The sequence below is a fragment of the Agrilus planipennis genome, unplaced genomic scaffold, assembly GCF_000699045.2.
Source record: "Agrilus planipennis isolate EAB-ADULT unplaced genomic scaffold, Apla_2.0 scaffold68, whole genome shotgun sequence".
NCBI classification, from domain to species: Eukaryota; Metazoa; Arthropoda; class Insecta; order Coleoptera; family Buprestidae; genus Agrilus; species Agrilus planipennis.
In genome coordinates, this window is record NW_020439033.1 from 1180216 (window position 1) to 1199538 (window position 19323).

The 19323-nt window shown below is 32.0% G+C and overlaps 1 protein-coding gene across 1 annotated transcript in view; it reads right to left on the bottom strand.

Annotated features, from left to right (window-relative positions):
- Nucleotides 1-17833, bottom strand: part of LOC108732830 (scavenger receptor class B member 1) — a 21233-nt gene extending 3400 nt beyond the window's left edge. The window contains exons 1-4 of the mRNA XM_018463811.1: nt 17570-17833; nt 7593-7684; nt 5883-6043; nt 5374-5518 (exon numbers count right to left, since the gene is read on the bottom strand). Of these exons, the coding sequence (XP_018319313.1) occupies nt 5374-5518; nt 5883-6043; nt 7593-7684; nt 17570-17600 (429 nt within the window). The 5' untranslated portion in view covers nt 17601-17833. The remainder of the gene's footprint in view (nt 1-5373; nt 5519-5882; nt 6044-7592; nt 7685-17569) is intronic.
- Nucleotides 17834-19323: the final 1490 nt, after the last annotated feature.

Here is a 19323-nt window from a genome sequence, read left to right on the forward strand (position 1 = left end):
GTACGTACGTACGTACGTACGTACGTATGTACGTACGTTCGTATGTCAGCATTTTTTTCGTTTTCGATATCTCAAGAACGGATTGAGATATCGCCCTCAACCAAAATTTTTTCGAAAGATATTATCATAATGAAGATCTGAAAGAAATTTGAACGAAATCGGTCAAGCCGTTTTTTTTTTATAAAAAAAAAAACGAATTAATTACAAACAATTTAATTAAAATACGTTCTAATCTAATCACAACAATGAAGTTACGGAATCAATAATAACGAAATATCATTATTCAAGACAGGGAATAACATATTATAATAACATATTATAATAAAAATTTGTTTATAACAAAATGAATTGTTATAAACAATCGATAAACAATAAAAAATAGTATTTACCAATTGACTGATGCAAGTACTCTATCAATTCGGTTTTCTCAGACGAAATACTGTTTCTTATGGGTTTATAAAATGACGAACTCTCAAACATTGTTTGTTATTTATTATTGTGCCGCGTTTTTTTCAAACTTTAGAAACGAATGTACTTTACAATAACTGTATTATCTAATGGGAAGTTAGTCGTATTAGCACCGACCAAAATGTGCTCAGACCAATTTTTTGACATTTTTAATTAATTAACAAGTATACAGGTACCTATAAGTTATTCAACAAATTCATTATTATTCAAAATAGACTAATTATTTTCCAATAAACTGTTATTACCGATCTATGGGTAAATGATATAATAATTAGAATTGTAATATGCATTTACGTAAAAGACCACTTTTATCAAGGAATTTGTTTTTACTTCGAAATTACACACGCATTTTTATGTAAGTTTTACTGATAAAATTACCATAAAACTAAGTATGTTATTTTCAATTTTAACACTACATGTGACGCACAATCATTTATTGAAATTACTACGGTAATTCTCGTTCGGACAATGTGAAGTACCATTTAAATTTTTATTCCTTCCAAAGATTGGTGTGTAATCAAATTACCTTGTAACATAACAACAAAAAATGGCAATATGGAAAATTGCGTCTGTATGTGGAGATACTGGCATCATTTTTTGTAACTTTTAATTTAGTCGTCTATGTAATCTTCTACGACAACTGAAAGTCGGGTCAATATTGTTGAGCTTTTTCTATATGGTTATTCGGAAAGTCATTTCGTTTTTTTTTTGTGAAAATGAAAGACAGTTTTCGTATAATAAACAAATACTTTATTATATATTGACCGTTCTGGTCCAACACCTTTTGCCATCTTTCTGGTAGCAGCATAATTCCACGCTCATAAAATCTTTGGTCTTTGCTGGCAAAAAACTGATCGAGGAGGTTTTTGACCTCCTCATTTGAGGTGAAGGTTTTACCGTCTAAAAAATTTTGGAGTCACCGGAACAAATAATAATCCGATGGTGCCAGGTCTGGAGAATATGGTGGGTGTATCATTGTATCCCATTCAAGCTGTAAAAGCTTTTGGCGAGTGACCAAACTTGTGTGAGGTCTGGCGTTGTCTTGGTGAAACACTACACCTTTCCAGTTGATTAGTTCTGACCTTTTCTGTTGAAGTGCATCATTCAGTTTGTCCAGCTGATGACAGTAGACTTCCGAATTAATCGTTGTGTTATCCGGTAAAAGCTCAAAAAAAAACGATTCCTTTAAAATCCCACCAAACAGATAGCATCACCTTTTTTTGGTGAATATCGGCTTTGGAAATGGTTTGAGCCGGTTCATCTTTTTTGCTCCATGACCTCTTGCGTTTGACGTTGTTGTATACAACCCATTTTTCGTCCCCAGTGATGATGCGCTTCAAAAACGGATCATTTTCGTGACGTTTGAGAAGCGAATCGCAGACGTCAATGCGGCGACACAGATTTCTCTCTGTGAGAACATGGGGAACCCATACATCGAGCTTCGAGGATAATCCCAGGCCTTTCAAGTGGTCATAAACTGTTGAATTTGATAAATTTAACCTCAATCCGATCTCACGTGTTGTTATTCGCCGGTTCACATCAACTAATGCCTTTATCGCGTCTTTATCAGCTTCAACCGGCTTTCCCGAACGTGGTGCATCTTCGACATCAAAATTGCCGGATCGAAATTTAGCGAACCAGTTCTGGCACTGGCGTACTGTCAACACACCTTCTCCATACACATCAGTCAATTTCTTTCTGGCTTGAACAGCATTTTTACCCTTTCTGTAGTAAAACAGTAAGATATGTCGAAAATGCTGCTTATCGCTCTCCATATTTAAAAGGGCACCAACCAAAAACTACTACGTAGAATTAATTGGAATTTTTCACACACAAGCCTTGCTATATGAGCTCTCAAAGCATATAAAAATTATACGGCTTAAATGTGAAGTTGGGTGCAAAAGAATACAATTAAATCCTCTGTCGGGAAAAAACGAAATGACTTTCCGAACAACCCAATAAAATGTGGGTGTAAAAAACAAATTCCTGACTGTTTTGTTATTACAATGTTTCGCAATTATCAAATCGCACATTCAATTGATTTTTTTCTAAAATTTTATATAAATGTAAATTACTGATCTCTGACCTATCCTTTTAACTTTACCGACTGATAAAACAAATACTGCCGAAATATATGTATTTCTTAAAAATATGATATTTATCGTTAGAATCCTTAAGGCATGCATTAATTAAGATTTGTTTTCCTTTGTTTTTGAATAAGTAGTACATATGCATGAAGGATTAAATTTAAATTTTAATTTTTGTTTTATCATAATAATTGATAGCAAGGAAAAAGAAATAAATAATGAAGACGAGTATATGTATTGCATGACAAATGAATATTAACAGTACCTTCGTCATCCACATATTATATTATGTAATTGAATAATAATGGTAATTATAATAAATGAATGCGTAAAACTAAATCGTTAACATTAACGACAATTAATTTTTTATAGAGTCAGGGTTACTCTTTATAATTTTATGAACGAATAATATTAGTTGTGATAATCTACACATTTATCGGCATATTGCCTTGCGACTGCCTTAAACTTTGAAAAAAGAGCCAAGTTGTGGCAATAAAACTGCGACTTTTTCGTAGAACGAAATATGATAAATTCTTGCTTGTTTTTGTGTCATTAAAAAATATTATCCATAATTTTTTTGCCATAATTTAAGAACATTGAAAGTCTTTATGGTCATAGACAAACTGGTTCTTCTGCTGTTTATCTACTAAAATATTCGCGAATCTCCCGGCAATGCCTTTAACATCATTTAATGTCAATATCAATCAATTTTATGGCTGATTAAAACTAAAGTGGCCGGCAAATATGGAAATATGCAGCAGATTTTGATTTTATAAAGATAGTGTACTAATTTTTAACTAGTTTAAGATTATAGGTACCATCAGACTTGCAAATATATATATTTTACTTTTGCACAGTGTAATAAAAAATTAACATTCACCATTCAGTAGTTTCCGTTGTTTATGAAAAAAGTAATGGTTCATGGAAATATTTCCATTACTCGTTACAAAAGCAATGGATAATGTAAATTATTTACATTATTTTCGCAACCTTTCTAGGTACTATAGGTTTACATATAGCAAAACAATCGAATTTCTATTCTGAAAATGGTTTAGAATACTATTAGCAAATAGAAACACATTCCTTTTAAATATGTCTTTATGGAAATTTTGATAGGTATATGACTGGACCATATTTCTTTTTGGGAAGTTTTTGTCATTTTCGTGGTTTTTGTAAATGCAATAAATGAAATAACATTGCTACTAGTTCATAATAATGATTTATTATTGTAACGTCAAGCAACTCTGTTAATTAAAAAAAATCGCTGACCGATTGTTATTATTAATGGCCAAAGTATTCAGCATTCGGTGATTAATGATCATTGTTTTTTTTTAATAAGTGTAACGTTCAAGAACTTTAAGAAGGAATAGAACGACTGTAACAAAAAAAATTTTTAGCATCACCATTTCTGAGATGTTTTTAATTGTTTATGCAAATTTTTAGCGAAATATGTATTTACATTTGCATAAAAGTCTGCAACAGTTAAATTCGTGGGGATTGTATGACGCTAATGTAATAATTTAACGCAGTCCGACACATTAAAGAGTAAACACAGAAATTGTAAAAAATCGTCACTAACCGACCACTAACTTTTTCGTTTTCTTAGTACTAGACAACTTGGTAAATATGATTTATGAAATTATTTTATGTAAATGTCTAACGTACAACTAAATGGGTTATTTGAACAACTGTTTCCCGAAAATTTGTTATTCTGTTTACACATTTTCTACATGTTTACGCTCTTCCAACGCTTTGTGCATGCAAAAAACAATTTAAGTGTGAAAATTATGCCATTTTTAAAACAACTTAAAAGCAGTCAAGTGCAATTATGACCTCGTCAACTAAACAATCAATTATAAAATTTTCAAGAAGAAACATATATTCTTCGCATGCATGGAACACTCTTCCCCCCGATTTGTGCTAGGTATTTTATGGATTGCCCCTTTTATACTAACAAACTCCCACGGAAATGCAAGTTGTTAGTTCTGATATAATGTATATATGTAACGTATAGCAGAGCCGGGCAAACTGGGATCTTTTGCATCCTGAGTGATCCTCAAGGTTAACCAAGTAGCTCCTCATTGATCCTGCGAGTGCGAGTGAGATGATTCTTTCCTTTTCTTATCCCTTCCATTTCGTAGATGAGTCCCCTCTTCCATAGCCAAACCCAATAGTTTTGCGAACGTAGTAACGACAATTTTCGTAGGTATTATTTAAGTTGGGAGAGTGGCTTCGCTCGTCTACGGGATGAAGGGGCTTGATATGGGAGTGGAAGGGAGAAGAAAAAGACAAAACAAAATTATTCATTACTGCTTACTCTCTCGTACTCATTGAAGGGTATGGAGTGACTCAAACTAACCTCATGTAGCGGCTCCTGCGAAGTTAAAGTTTGCCCGGCTCTGATGTATAGTACTAATTGTTTATGTTTATATTAACAGAGAACATGAGTTGTGGATCACATCATTTAAGCCGCCATCACGACAAAACCTAAGCATCCTGTCGTTCAGATTTTCGTTATCAATAGTACATTTATTAATGCAATTTCATACAGGATAGGGAGCGGTTCATCGTTAAACCAACAGACCTTACATGGTACTGCTTTGATAAAAATGCATTCGTTTATGATGAAGAGCGTTCTTTGTTTTGGTTAGTTTAACCACACGGAATCTTGAAGGTTCCGCTTTATAAATATTCAAACATAAAAATGTGTAAACCTCAAACAAGTCAATAATACTATAACTGAATGAGGAAATATGTATTGTAGATACTTATCGAAGGGTTTCTAAAGTGTGAAATATTGATTGTATTGAAAACTTACCAACAGTGGTATATTGGGGCACACGATCATTTCAGTTTTGGGATCGGCGACCGAAAGTTCAGGAATAAATTCTAAATAACGAACGGGAATAAATGTCAGTGTTCCGTTATCGTTGAATTTCGGTTGTGTGTTGTGGATGCTTTCCCTAAAATTAAAAAAAACGTCGTAATTTAAGACTGAAATTAATGTTTTATTCATTAAATGTTTTAATATCCGATCAAACAACAGTAGAATGGAAGCAGAAAGGAGTCTCTAAAAATTCTCGTTATGTTTATGTATCAATTTGCATAATTATCGAATTATATGTTAATATTATTTCTTTATAACGTTTTCCATCTGTTACCATTGACCGCAAAATCCGCAACAGTGCCAAAATTTGTGAGCAAAAAAAAACCAGAGAAACCACTGTTTCATTTTGAGATTTAGTGAATAACTGTCATAAGTAGCAAATTATATTTCTCGTAAGTGGTTTACCTGGACATACCAAAGTAAAAAAAAGAGTAACCTACTTGTATACATAAGGCCCCTTTTCTTCCAATCGCAGTTTTTCTTTTCCACTCAAAAACGCCTCTGCATTTGTGACATGGTAGATGTAAGCTTTCGCAAAAATGTCATACGGGGGGTTACTCCATAAAGAGAATGCCAACGATCCGGGTGATAGAGAAGTAACCTGAAGCAATTAAAGGGAGACGTATGTAGATTAATGGATTAGTATATATTTACACTTGATGGAAATTCAGAAGTAGTGTTTGCACAGGTCGTAGGTTGCGGCATCTATCGGGTTGTTCGGAAAGTCATTTCGTTTTTTTTTGTGGAAATGAAAGACAGTTTTCGTATAATAAACAAATACTTTATTAAATTATATATTGACCGTTCTGGTCCAACACCTTTTGCCATCTTTCTGGTAGTAGCATAATTCCACGCTCATAAAATTTTTGCTCTTTGCTAGCAAAAAACTGATCGAGGAGGTTTTTGACTTATTCATTTGAGGTGAAGGTTTTACCGTCTAAAAAATTTTGAAGTGACCGGAACAAATAATAATCCGATGGTGCCAGGTCTGGAGAATATGGTGGGTGTAGCATTGTATCCCATTCAAGCTGTAAAAGCTTTTGGCGAGTGACCAAACTTGTGTGAGGTCTCGCGTTGTCTTGGTGAAACACTACACCTTTCCTGTTGATTAGTTCTGACCTTTTCTGTTGATTGCATCATTCAGTTTGTCCAGCTGATGACAGTAGACTTCCGAATTAATCGTTGTGTTATCCGGTAAAAGCTCAAAAAAAACGATTCCTTTAAAATCCCACCAAACAAACTGTATCACCTTTTTTTGGTGAATATCGGCTTTGGAAATGGTTTGAGCCGGTTCATCTTTTTTGCTCCATGACCTCTTGCGTTTGACGTTGTTGATTTTTCTCTGAGAACATGGGGAACCCATACATCGAGCTTCGAGGATAATCCCAGGCCTTTCAAGTGGTCATAAACTATTGAATTTGATAAATTTAACCTCATTCCGATCTCACGTGTTGTTATTCGCCGGTTCACATCAACTAATGCCTTTATCGCGTCTTTATCAGCTTCAACCGGCCTTCCCAAACGTGGTGCATATCCGACATCAAAATTGCCGGATCGAAATTTAGCGAACCAGTTCTGGCACTGGCGTACTGTCAACACATCTTCTCCTTATACATCAGTCAATTTCTTTCTGACTTGAACAGCATTTTTACCCTTTCTGTAGTAAAACAGTAAGATATGTCGAAAATGCTGCTTATCGCTCTCCATATTTAAAAGAGCATCAACCAAAAACTACTGCGTAGTATTAATTGGAATTTTTCACACACAAGCCTTGCTATATGAGCTCTCAAAGCATATAAAAATTATACGGCTTAAATGTGAAGTTGGGTGCAAAAGAATACAATTAAATCCTCTGTCGGGAAAAAAAGAAATGACTTTCCGAACAACCCGATAAAACGCTCATCATAAGGATTTTTGTGAAATTTTTGCGCTAAAAAGTTCAAATTTTTCATGTATATGTGTCTGCGTATGTCGAGAAAGGTAAAAAATATCGAAAAAGTTCATCGTGGTTCTTTCCTCATGACCAAAAGTAGATACCGAAGTGTATAATCATTTCTTGGGGGACCAATGCAATGATTTTTTTACATGATATCGTGTATGATGGGAAATCTTGATAAAATCAAATGATGCGAAGGATTATGTGGCATTACCTTGTTTATCAGAACTTTAAGCGGGTCCAAAAAATATATAAAGCACGATGCCATTCCTAACGCCATTCCCAACGACGTAATGAACAGATATCCTGAAAAAGAAAATGCTTTACATCTGTATAGATAGATATACCGAGTGCCTTAAGTGTTTCCAATAAAATTGTGATATTATCATACAAGTAGTTACTGAAAGCATATACCTCATATAATTTATCTATGTGTGCTTTAACTTTGGGAATGCTTAAAATATATCAAATATATTAAAAAAAGAAATGCATGGTGGTAAATATAAAAAAGATACATTAAGAATTCGTTTCGGATAGAAGAAAAGTTATTGCATAAGACGGAACAAGAAATTAAAATCAGTTTGTCATGAGAGTGCGACTTTTTGATCGTCAGCTTCACCTTGGCCAAGATATTTAATGTACGTCGGTCAAGTTGGTTGTCACTTTGGACAGCGAAGAAATGTGCGAGGATGCCGACTACTAGAAAGGAAAGGTTACTGAATTCATGCCAAAGAATCAGCAATGTTTATGTAAAAGGCTGCACAATAACTGCTTGCATACACCGGTGTAAATTTTTAACTATTTATAGTATTTTGCTCTAATATAATCATAATACCCGTTGTTTTAAATATTTTTATTATTATAACTATACGTCATCATCATAGGGTCTTCAGTCGTGACACGGGGTTCACACGCGCCTCCACTCTTTCCTATTCTGAGATAATTTTCACATTTTCCTAGAACTACGGCATCCCTCATCCTTAACTATTTGTGAACAGTAATCTAATTTAAGTCTAAATCTGTTACTCCTCTTTCTACTTCTAATATGTCTCTGACTAGCCCTTCATGCCTGAAAAGGTGTCTTACCAATCTAAAAAATTATTATTATTCTCAAGCAAGTGCCTACAAGTTAATAGATATAGAAATATATGACATAATAAAAAATGTTTTATCCAAGGAAGATGGTGATGTATGTAAGGACAAATTAATTATCTGGGAAATAGGTAATTTACCATAATTAAAAGTATTATGGACAAGCAAACATCTCCGATTGTAATAAGAAATGTTTATTACAAAACTTTTAGGAAGAATGCTTAACAAATAAAAACACAAACTATTAGAGAATTTCGCAATAATTCTTGCAATCGATGAAGGTAAGAACAGAAAGATTGCTTGTAATAAATGTAAACAAGGAAGTAAATCAATCTATTTGTGATCTTATCGAGAGTCGTTCCGGAATAATTTTTTAATTTTAAAAGTACCTATTCAATGTTATACCCAATGATTTGCGATTTATTTTTAAAAATATGGAAAATAATGTGAATGTTGGACGCTTACGTACTTCATAATCAACCTTACATTTATGGTACTTAAAACGTTAAATTGTTGGTTTGAATGAAAAAATTATAGATAAATCTTAGTTGAAATGGCAACAAATATGATTATCTAAATAAGGGGATTTTTAGAAAAATGTTCACTTAATGACTGGTTATCATTTTATATCTGTATACATATGTATGTATTTCATTACGATTGACAATAAATAATATTAATAACAACAGACAGATACCTATTCGAGAGACATGATGCAAGTATGCGTTTTTTCAGTTGAGTAGTTTTTCTTGCTGTGTTAATATTATAGATATCGTGATATTTGTTTAATAACACCAATGGTAAGATAATAATCTTCTGTTCCACCACTCATTGTACAGTGTACAGTACCTAACATTATTGCGGATTGCCTGACATAATTATTATATTCTATTTTCCGTAGCAAACACTATAACAACCGAAATTCCACAAAAAGCTGAATCTTTCGTTAATTGTTCATTCAATGTTAGCTATGACATGTTCACTGTGTTTGATCGATTAATTTAAAAATTCGAAATTAAAAGTGAAATGTGGACGATGCGCGCTTTAGAAAAGGAACGGTATAGATTTGATGTTGTACAAAGACGTTAAAAATATCATTGATAAGAAATATTGGTAATTTTTTACATTAGTTGACATTCGAATTGAGACATGAAGTTTAGTGAGGTAGGTAGTACTCACCAAGTAAAGTAGTGTAGTAGTGTTTACTAGAATTTTGTTTATTATTTGTTTAAAAATCAATGTGAGTGAGATACAGGCCCTTAAAGTTTTCTTAATCGGAGGAAATTCCGGTAGGTACGGCCCTGGCTTCAGCCTTCCGTCAGCTGTTCCCGCCAAACATCGTTTGTCCTAAAACATATCTTCCTAACATTATTCTAATGTATCAGCCCGCCTTCGGCGGGCAGGGGCATTAAACAAACTCGAGTCTGTCATACATCTACCTAACTAAACAATGACGTCATCAATGCATATTTGGCGAGAACAGCTGACGAAGGGCTGCAGCCAGGGCCGTACCAATCGAAATTTCCTCCGATTAAATAACTTTAGGAGCCTGTATCTCAAGCTACATTGGTTTCCGCACGGAATTAATGCTACCACACGATTCTACTTGGTGAGTACTACCTACCTGACTAAACTTCATGTCTCAATTCCAATGTCAACTAATGTAAAAAATGACCAAAATATTAGACTATTAGACCTTCTTATGTCGGACAAGAAGAGCTAGTTAGTGGTAGAACTAGATTATATTTCTGTTCAGAAATAGAGGTGAAGCAGTGAATTAGTCAATTCAACAAAATCGGCAAATAAATGTCTAATTTAAAATTGAAAAATTGAAATTATTATAATGTGGAATTGGGAGAGAGAATCATAATTTTCTTGTTAAAAACTTCATCTATTTAAAGGTCTGTTGTTTTTCACATCATTTTTACGTAGCGGGGTTTTCCCAAACGTGACAAAATCGATTGATTTATACTAATTTATTGTTAGTTTACACCCGCTAATTATTTTCAACCAACCGAACCGGTTGATAACATTGACAGCAGCCATGAAATTATTTATTTTGCAGGAGTAAAATGAGTTTCATATACGTATATATTTGCGGCAATAAAGGACAAGAGAGATTGTGGAAAATACCTTTTTATTAATGACCCAGTTTTTAAACGGCTCAGCCGAATTAATTTTATTAAAATCACGTGAATATAATCTTCCACTTGGTCAACCAATGACTCCTGTTTTACGCGATTTGGTAATAATTTGTTATTTAAAATACTGTTTTCGTAGTCATTTGCCTTGATGTTCACTTCATAAATATACCGGGCGATGCAAACGATAATTTAGCTTAAATTTCATGTTCCTGAATTTGCTCTTCATTTCTAATTTCTATAAATTCCGGTTCTAGCCTCTTGAAAGAAAATTATTTACTACCAGCACAGTAGCAAAAACATCATTCGATTTCGTATAAGGAGAAGAGTTTGCGTAGTTTTTCATTTATTTATGATTTTGATAAATAATTTTTTCATCCACGACACTATAAGTTTTATTGCTTATTTTGTACTTATTACAGGTGTGGCGCGTTATAACTCTCAATCTGCCTCAACATTTAAATTTGTCAGTTTATCAGGGCTAAATTACGCAAAACGCTATTTCAAGGGAAATATTTCATGTAATAATTTTAAAATAATTGTGTAAAATGATCACCGCTTATGATATTGACAAGTGATATGTTTTCTTTACATTATAATCAAATATCCTAGTGCGGCTACCCAATACAAAAACAAAATTGATTTATACTTGTTTTAGAAAAATAATTTCCTATAAAAGGTTAAATACATATTTTTTTTCTGTGTTTGGAAGCCGTTGAGTTTAATAATATGATATTGAACTTTGGCTTTTATAACTCATTTTAAATTGTCAATGATGGGTTGATGTCAAATTATCGAACCTTTGGCGTATCGTCCTTCTCTAAGTTCAAGTTTAACTACAACAGTATTATATGTATGTATTCATACGTAAGTTGCCTCATCAACCTTGTCCAATTGCCGAAGGTTTTTGCGCTAAACAACGTTGCACTAATAAAAGCGCAAGCTTTTCATACCAACCTATTAACGGTAAAAATTAAAACCGATTTAAAACGTTTGATACGTAAGTAACTTTAATGAATGTACGTTTCAAATTGTTATGTGTACCGACTAAAATGTCTTTGTTTATTTAAAATTAATAACTATTGGACAGTTTAAGTGAAAGATAAATGAGCTTTAGTTTATGCATACTGTTAATGACCACATTTACTACTATTTTTTGTATGATGAGGTTTTAAAATCCCTTCTAGTTAGGTATTCACGATTACACTTAATGGTTACGTACTAGTAAGTAATGTCTTGTTTGTTTACAATTTTGAAGACTAAAGTAGCCATAAAATAAACAAATAAGTACGCAGGGAATATACGCAATTTCTAGAACCAAACAATTTCCTAGCAATACGTACATAAGCAATTGACAGAAAAGTGTGAACAATTTACCTGTCATTTCTATAATAAAACCCATACATCATCCATCATTTAAATTGGCAAAAAAACAGTTGTGTGCACTGTTTTAAATACAGTTATTTAAAATTTCCCATTTTAGCAGACCTATCTAATCAATCAATAAATAAATAAATTTATTTAGAAAGGGATTTAAGTCTGTNCATCAATGCATATTTGGCGAGAACAGCTGACGAAGGGCTGCAGCCAGGGCCGTACCAATCGAAATTTCCTGCGATTAAATAACTTTAGGAGCCTGTATCTCAAGCTACATTGGTTTCCGCACGGAATTAATGCTACCACACGATTCTACTTGGTGAGTACTACCTACCTGACTAAACTTCATGTCTCAATTCCAATGTCAACTAATGTAAAAAATGACCAAAATATTAGACTATTAGACCTTCTTATGTCGGACAAGAAGAGCTAGTTAGTGGTAGAACTAGATTATATTTCTGTTCAGAAATAGAGGTGAAGCAGTGAATTAGTCAATTCAACAAAATCGGCAAATAAATGTCTAATTTAAAATTGAAAAATTGAAATTATTATAATGTGGAATTGGGAGAGAGAATCATAATTTTCTTGTTAAAAACTTCATCTATTTAAAGGTCTGTTGTTTTTCACATCATTTTTACGTAGCGGGGTTTTCCCAAACGTGACAAAATCGATTGATTTATACTAATTTATTGTTAGTTTACACCCGCTAATTATTTTCAACCAACCGAACCGGTTGATAACATTGACAGCAGCCATGAAATTATTTATTTTGCAGGAGTAAAATGAGTTTCATATACGTATATATTTGCGGCAATAAAGGACAAGAGAGATTGTGGAAAATACCTTTTTATTAATGACCCAGTTTTTAAACGGCTCAGCCGAATTAATTTTATTAAAATCACGTGAATATAATCTTCCACTTGGTCAACCAATGACTCCTGTTTTACGCGATTTGGTAATAATTTGTTATTTAAAATACTGTTTTCGTAGTCATTTGCCTTGATGTTCACTTCATAAATATACCGGGCGATGCAAACGATAATTTAGCTTAAATTTCATGTTCCTGAATTTGCTCTTCATTTCTAATTTCTATAAATTCCGGTTCTAGCCTCTTGAAAGAAAATTATTTACTACCAGCACAGTAGCAAAAACATCATTCGATTTCGTATAAGGAGAAGAGTTTGCGTAGTTTTTCATTTATTTATGATTTTGATAAATAATTTTTTCATCCACGACACTATAAGTTTTATTGCTTATTTTGTACTTATTACAGGTGTGGCGCGTTATAACTCTCAATCTGCCTCAACATTTAAATTTGTCAGTTTATCAGGGCTAAATTACGCAAAACGCTATTTCAAGGGAAATATTTCATGTAATAATTTTAAAATAATTGTGTAAAATGATCACCGCTTATGATATTGACAAGTGATATGTTTTCTTTACATTATAATCAAATATCCTAGTGCGGCTACCCAATACAAAAACAAAATTGATTTATACTTGTTTTAGAAAAATAATTTCCTATAAAAGGTTAAATACATATTTTTTTTCTGTGTTTGGAAGCCGTTGAGTTTAATAATATGATATTGAACTTTGGCTTTTATAACTCATTTTAAATTGTCAATGATGGGTTGATGTCAAATTATCGAACCTTTGGCGTATCGTCCTTCTCTAAGTTCAAGTTTAACTACAACAGTATTATATGTATGTATTCATACGTAAGTTGCCTCATCAACCTTGTCCAATTGCCGAAGGTTTTTGCGCTAAACAACGTTGCACTAATAAAAGCGCAAGCTTTTCATACCAACCTATTAACGGTAAAAATTAAAACCGATTTAAAACGTTTGATACGTAAGTAACTTTAATGAATGTACGTTTCAAATTGTTATGTGTACCGACTAAAATGTCTTTGTTTATTTAAAATTAATAACTATTGGACAGTTTAAGTGAAAGATAAATGAGCTTTAGTTTATGCATACTGTTAATGACCACATTTACTACTATTTTTTGTATGATGAGGTTTTAAAATCCCTTCTAGTTAGGTATTCACGATTACACTTAATGGTTACGTACTAGTAAGTAATGTCTTGTTTGTTTACAATTTTGAAGACTAAAGTAGCCATAAAATAAACAAATAAGTACGCAGGGAATATACGCAATTTCTAGAACCAAACAATTTCCTAGCAATACGTACATAAGCAATTGACAGAAAAGTGTGAACAATTTACCTGTCATTTCTATAATAAAACCCATANATTTTTAAGTATATTTAACATCATCCATCATTTAAATTGGCAAAAAAACAGTTGTGTGCACTGTTTTAAATACAGTTATTTAAAATTTCCCATTTTAGCAGACCTATCTAATCAATCAATAAATAAATAAATTTATTTAGAAAGGGATTTAAGTCTGTTATATACATACATAATAACCCTTTTCTATTCGTTTTTTCATGCCAAAAACAAATCGGAACAGTTATTGGAATTTTACAGGCAGATGTTATAAAATTTTATGTTAATTGCTGTGTGAAGTTAATTAAAAATTACAGGATTCATAAATAGAAAAATCTAATTATTTAAAAATTGTCGCGCTGTAATGGAATTTCCAGATTCTAATTGATCTGTTTTTTCAAATGGAAATTGCAAATTTCCCATTTTAAATGAGTACTAATCAAAGCAGGTAGGATGTGTCACGGAAAAAGACTAACTTATACGTAATTAAAAACTTGATAATAATTATCAATTTTTATTTTTAAAAGCTTTTTCCGAGTAGCAGTTTTCGAACCTGACGGTGTATCACTAGTGTTTATGTTTATTTCCTTCTTTTCTTCTTGGTTTAATTTGCTGGATGGATATTCAGAAGTCTTCACATATATGCATAATAACCGAACTTTATGTAAAATCGAAACTCAGTTAGTTATTTCGGTTTGCACATATTTTTAATGACTGGCTAATACTAATAACAGACGGTTTTCGCAATTTAATTCTAACCCTAAGAATCACATCACTATTTCTGTACTCAAAAATCTTCAAATGGTCGTATTAGAAAACCAGATGAACATAATTCTAATTGAGTAGTAACTTTCTTCCTAATTGGTGCGATATTATTTACATATACTTATAAAGGAAGGTTAATGCAGTCTCGACTGCCTAATAAACATTTAAATTAAAAGATTGCAAAATAAGTTGTTTAGCTTTCGTACTAAAAGTAAAATCATGTTCCTAAATGTTTATTATTACCTCTTTCGATTTTCTTTTAAATTTATCTGTAAATCGAGCACTACACATTATGAAAAACTACAATATTTGTACCAACTTAATTATACTGATAATTTTTATTGTACTACATCGAAAAACATTGATAGCAATTAAAAAACTAAAGAAAATGTTTCGGGCAGTATTATTTTACCGTCAGGGTAAAAATTAAAAAAGATTTCAATGCAAAACGTTATTAACAAATTAGTAAAACAAACAAATTAAAGCAGTATCAAGATTACTTATGCGAGAACAATACAGGAACGAGACACGACTCGAATTTTCATCATTTTTTCAAAATTATATAGAGAATATCGTATTTTCTAGTCTTAGGGCGACCTTTAATACTGATACCTCGTATTTATTTGTTTTTATGAGTAAGAAAGATTGAATGAAGAATTTGAGTGTGAAAACGTGTATTGTTATTCCAAAACCAAACCAATGTCGTATAACTTAGAAAGCTATCTTCACAATTTAAGGCGAAATGTCGGTTTGCTTTAGGAGTAATAATAAATGTTTCACCATAACTAGCTCAGAAGAATCTGAAATCATTGTTGAGCAAAGGAGAGGTAACGAAAGTATAAGAAAAAGTTTCCAAAATATCAATAGTTTATTTCTATATGACGGTATGACTGTTTGACTTCGGCACATACATTTGTAGAAACGACATGTACAAATTCGTAATTCTTCCATAAGTACAAGTGTTACAAATTATGACATTGCTGTTAATTCCACTGATATACCTATTTGAATATGATATTTGTATGTAATTCTATGATTGTTGGTTTTATTGTGGTGTTTAGTAGTATTAAAAGCTTATAAATAATAAGCCATTTGAGTCCCATCGTGACTGTTGGAAGAAAATTAGAGTTTGTCGACGATGCGACGCGACGGGAGGTTGCGGAAGTACAAAAATTTATAAACTGAAGAAATAAATAGTAAAAGTTGATAATTGATACAATTGTAATGTAAAAAGAACTAGAACCTATCGTGATATGCACTGTAAAAATATGTCATTTGATGTTATTAAGAAATCCAATTGTATATAAAAATTAATATGCTGGTGCTGTAACTTTAAAAAACAATATGACTGAATTGAATGCAGTATTGTAATTTTTATGTAAAAAATGTACATATTACAGTAAAATTAGTACCCAATATAATACTTTTCTAAAATAATTTCATTGAAAATACATGGTACAATTGTATACATATTACAAACATTTACTTATTATGTATTTCCTTTAAATAAAGGTCGCAAACATCAAAAATAACAATACCTACGTTTTAAATAATTAAAATGTACGAAGCCACATGCGGACAAATGAATAAGCCAACTTTTACAAGGCTTCGATTGTAGTATTTCGTTTAATAAAATTGATTAACATTCAATCACAGAGCGCGGGTTCGTTGTCATTAAACTAATGAAGCATTTTTGGCGCTATAACTTACGCGAATGAAAAATTATTTCTTTGCCTCTCCTGGGAGGATACGCCAATATTTAATTTTAAGAGAATACGTTCAACGGTAAAGGAAAATTTACAAAGAAATTTCTGTTTGTCGCTTGTGCCATCATTGAAATCTCTAAACGTTGCACCTAACTAGTGATGAAAACATTTATTTAACGGAGGTAAATTATATCGAATTTGCAATGCCTACATTTACAACGCATGTATAGCAATCTGTTACATTGAACATTGTTATTAAAGAGATAAATATCTGTTTAAATATTTGAATAACACATTAAGATTATTTATAAAAGTACGCTGTGTCGTTATTTTTCAAAAATATCTTTTTTCTTACATTACACTGAGTAGAATGTCGTATATTGAAACATTATTTGTTTAACTATTTTATACGTTCCTGGATCTTCATAAAATTTCGTTACACATACATTTAAATTTGTCAGTTTATCAGGGCTAAATTACGCAAAACGCTATTTCAAGGGAAATATTTCATGTAATAATTTTAAAATAATTGTGTAAAATGATCACCGCTTATGATATTGACAAGTGATATGTTTTCTTTACATTATAATCAAATATCCTAGTGCGGCTACCCAATACAAAAACAAAATTGATTTATACTTGTTTTAGAAAAATAATTTCCTATAAAAGGTTAAATACATATTTTTTTTCTGTGTTTGGAAGCCGTTGAGTTTAATAATATGATATTGAACTTTGGCTTTTATAACTCATTTTAAATTGTCAATGATGGGTTGATGTCAAATTATCGAACCTTTGGCGTATCGTCCTTCTCTAAGTTCAAGTTTNTTAATATTATTTTATTATTTAATTTACTCAATAAACAAACTGAAAAAGACTTACGTGCATTTTTTGTGAGAAAGGTGAACTGCATTGTGACTGACTCGGAAAAAAACACTAACCACGGTAAAAATAAAAACAATTAAGTAAATGACACTTCTGTAGCAGCGGCAAACGGCAACCCTCAGGTTTATATATTCATAAGTATACAGATATATAGATATGAGTGCTAACCGTTTCACAAATTTGTAATCAATATTGCCGGGACGTGTAATCAAGACGTTTTATAAAATCGCGCCCGACGTCGCGATGCCATTCTTGTCAAAGTGGGGACATTAAAACACGAACGTCATTATGCCGTCGTACCCCCTCTAGATGCTTCGGCACCAGAAGAAAAAACGGGGGGCTGCCGAGAAAAAGCTTTTTGTTTTTCTGCGAGCCATCAGTGCGTCTCAATAATTTTCTGTACTCGCATACAGTACAATTTATTTATTATACAATAATCAGTATTGGTCGAGGTCAACGTCTTGAAGGTGTTTATCATCGTTCATCGCAATGCCACTGCATATGTATAACATATCTATTATATACAGTCAACATTAACAAAGATTGTTGTGCACAAATTTTCCGATTGTTGTTTAATTGTCGGACCTTGCAGGCTGCTACCGATATCGATAACATCTTGCATGGAATGGGCATCTAATTAATGCATATTATGTTAATTTTACTTTTATTTATGTAAATACTCATGAAGAGTTGATGTAATATCCAAATACAAGCAGTGTATCGCCATCTAGTGGGTATTTGCTGCTACCGATGCATTTCAATTAGTTGCTGATCGAAATTGCGATCCACATTTCATTTCAATAAATCTTTGACTATCACGTTTCAAGTATATGTATACCATTGGAGAGCTGAGAATCGAACACGGGGATATTCTATTGCAAGAGCGGCATCATCTTTTGAAAATTTTTCTTTTACTAATTTTATTTTTGAGTTTAAGTTTGAGAATGTTGCGAATGTTTGAGATAATAATCATTCTTGACTGTATAGTGTTCTACCGCATGTCGTTATATACATTACTTATAAATATCTCGCAGATAATCAACGAATGCTTAATTGCTAGATATGCATTTTCTTTGAGAAATGTTAATAGAATTTTGTTTTTCATCGCACAGTTATTTCGGTGTGCAAGGCCATCACGTATGCAAAGTGGAAGTACGTAGAACAAAATGAAGGTACCACAGACCAACCAAGCCCGGTCTATTTGTTATATCACTGCATGCAGTTATATGCATAACTGTATAACTTGAAGAAATTGTTCACAGCTACTATTTTGATACATATTTGTTTATCTTTTGGTATAATAATTAGTAGATACGAGTAAATAAGTACCTAAAACGTAATATTATGCGAACATATTTTTATTATGAAGCAACCCGTTTACCTAATTAATAACAGTAACTAGTATTATTAATTATTCATTGAACGCGGTATCTTGCCCAAGTTTACTTGAAATTAGACAAATATTCCTAATCGATCGTAGTAATTAATTAAATTAGGAATTAAAAAAAAAGAAACGAAAAAAATTATTTGTTGCTTGTAAAAAAACTAAAATGACACATCATAGAATTTATTTGTTTATTTGAAGCGCACGTGAAGAACCCAAAAAACACATGTTGAGAAATTGTTTATAAATGTGTATGGGATGTAAATGTTTTTCAAATAAACAATTACGTTTGTTTGCCTATAAATTGCATTTTTACTTTTCCTCAATTGACTAAGCTTATTCAAAATTTGTGTTTTTTTTATGATAG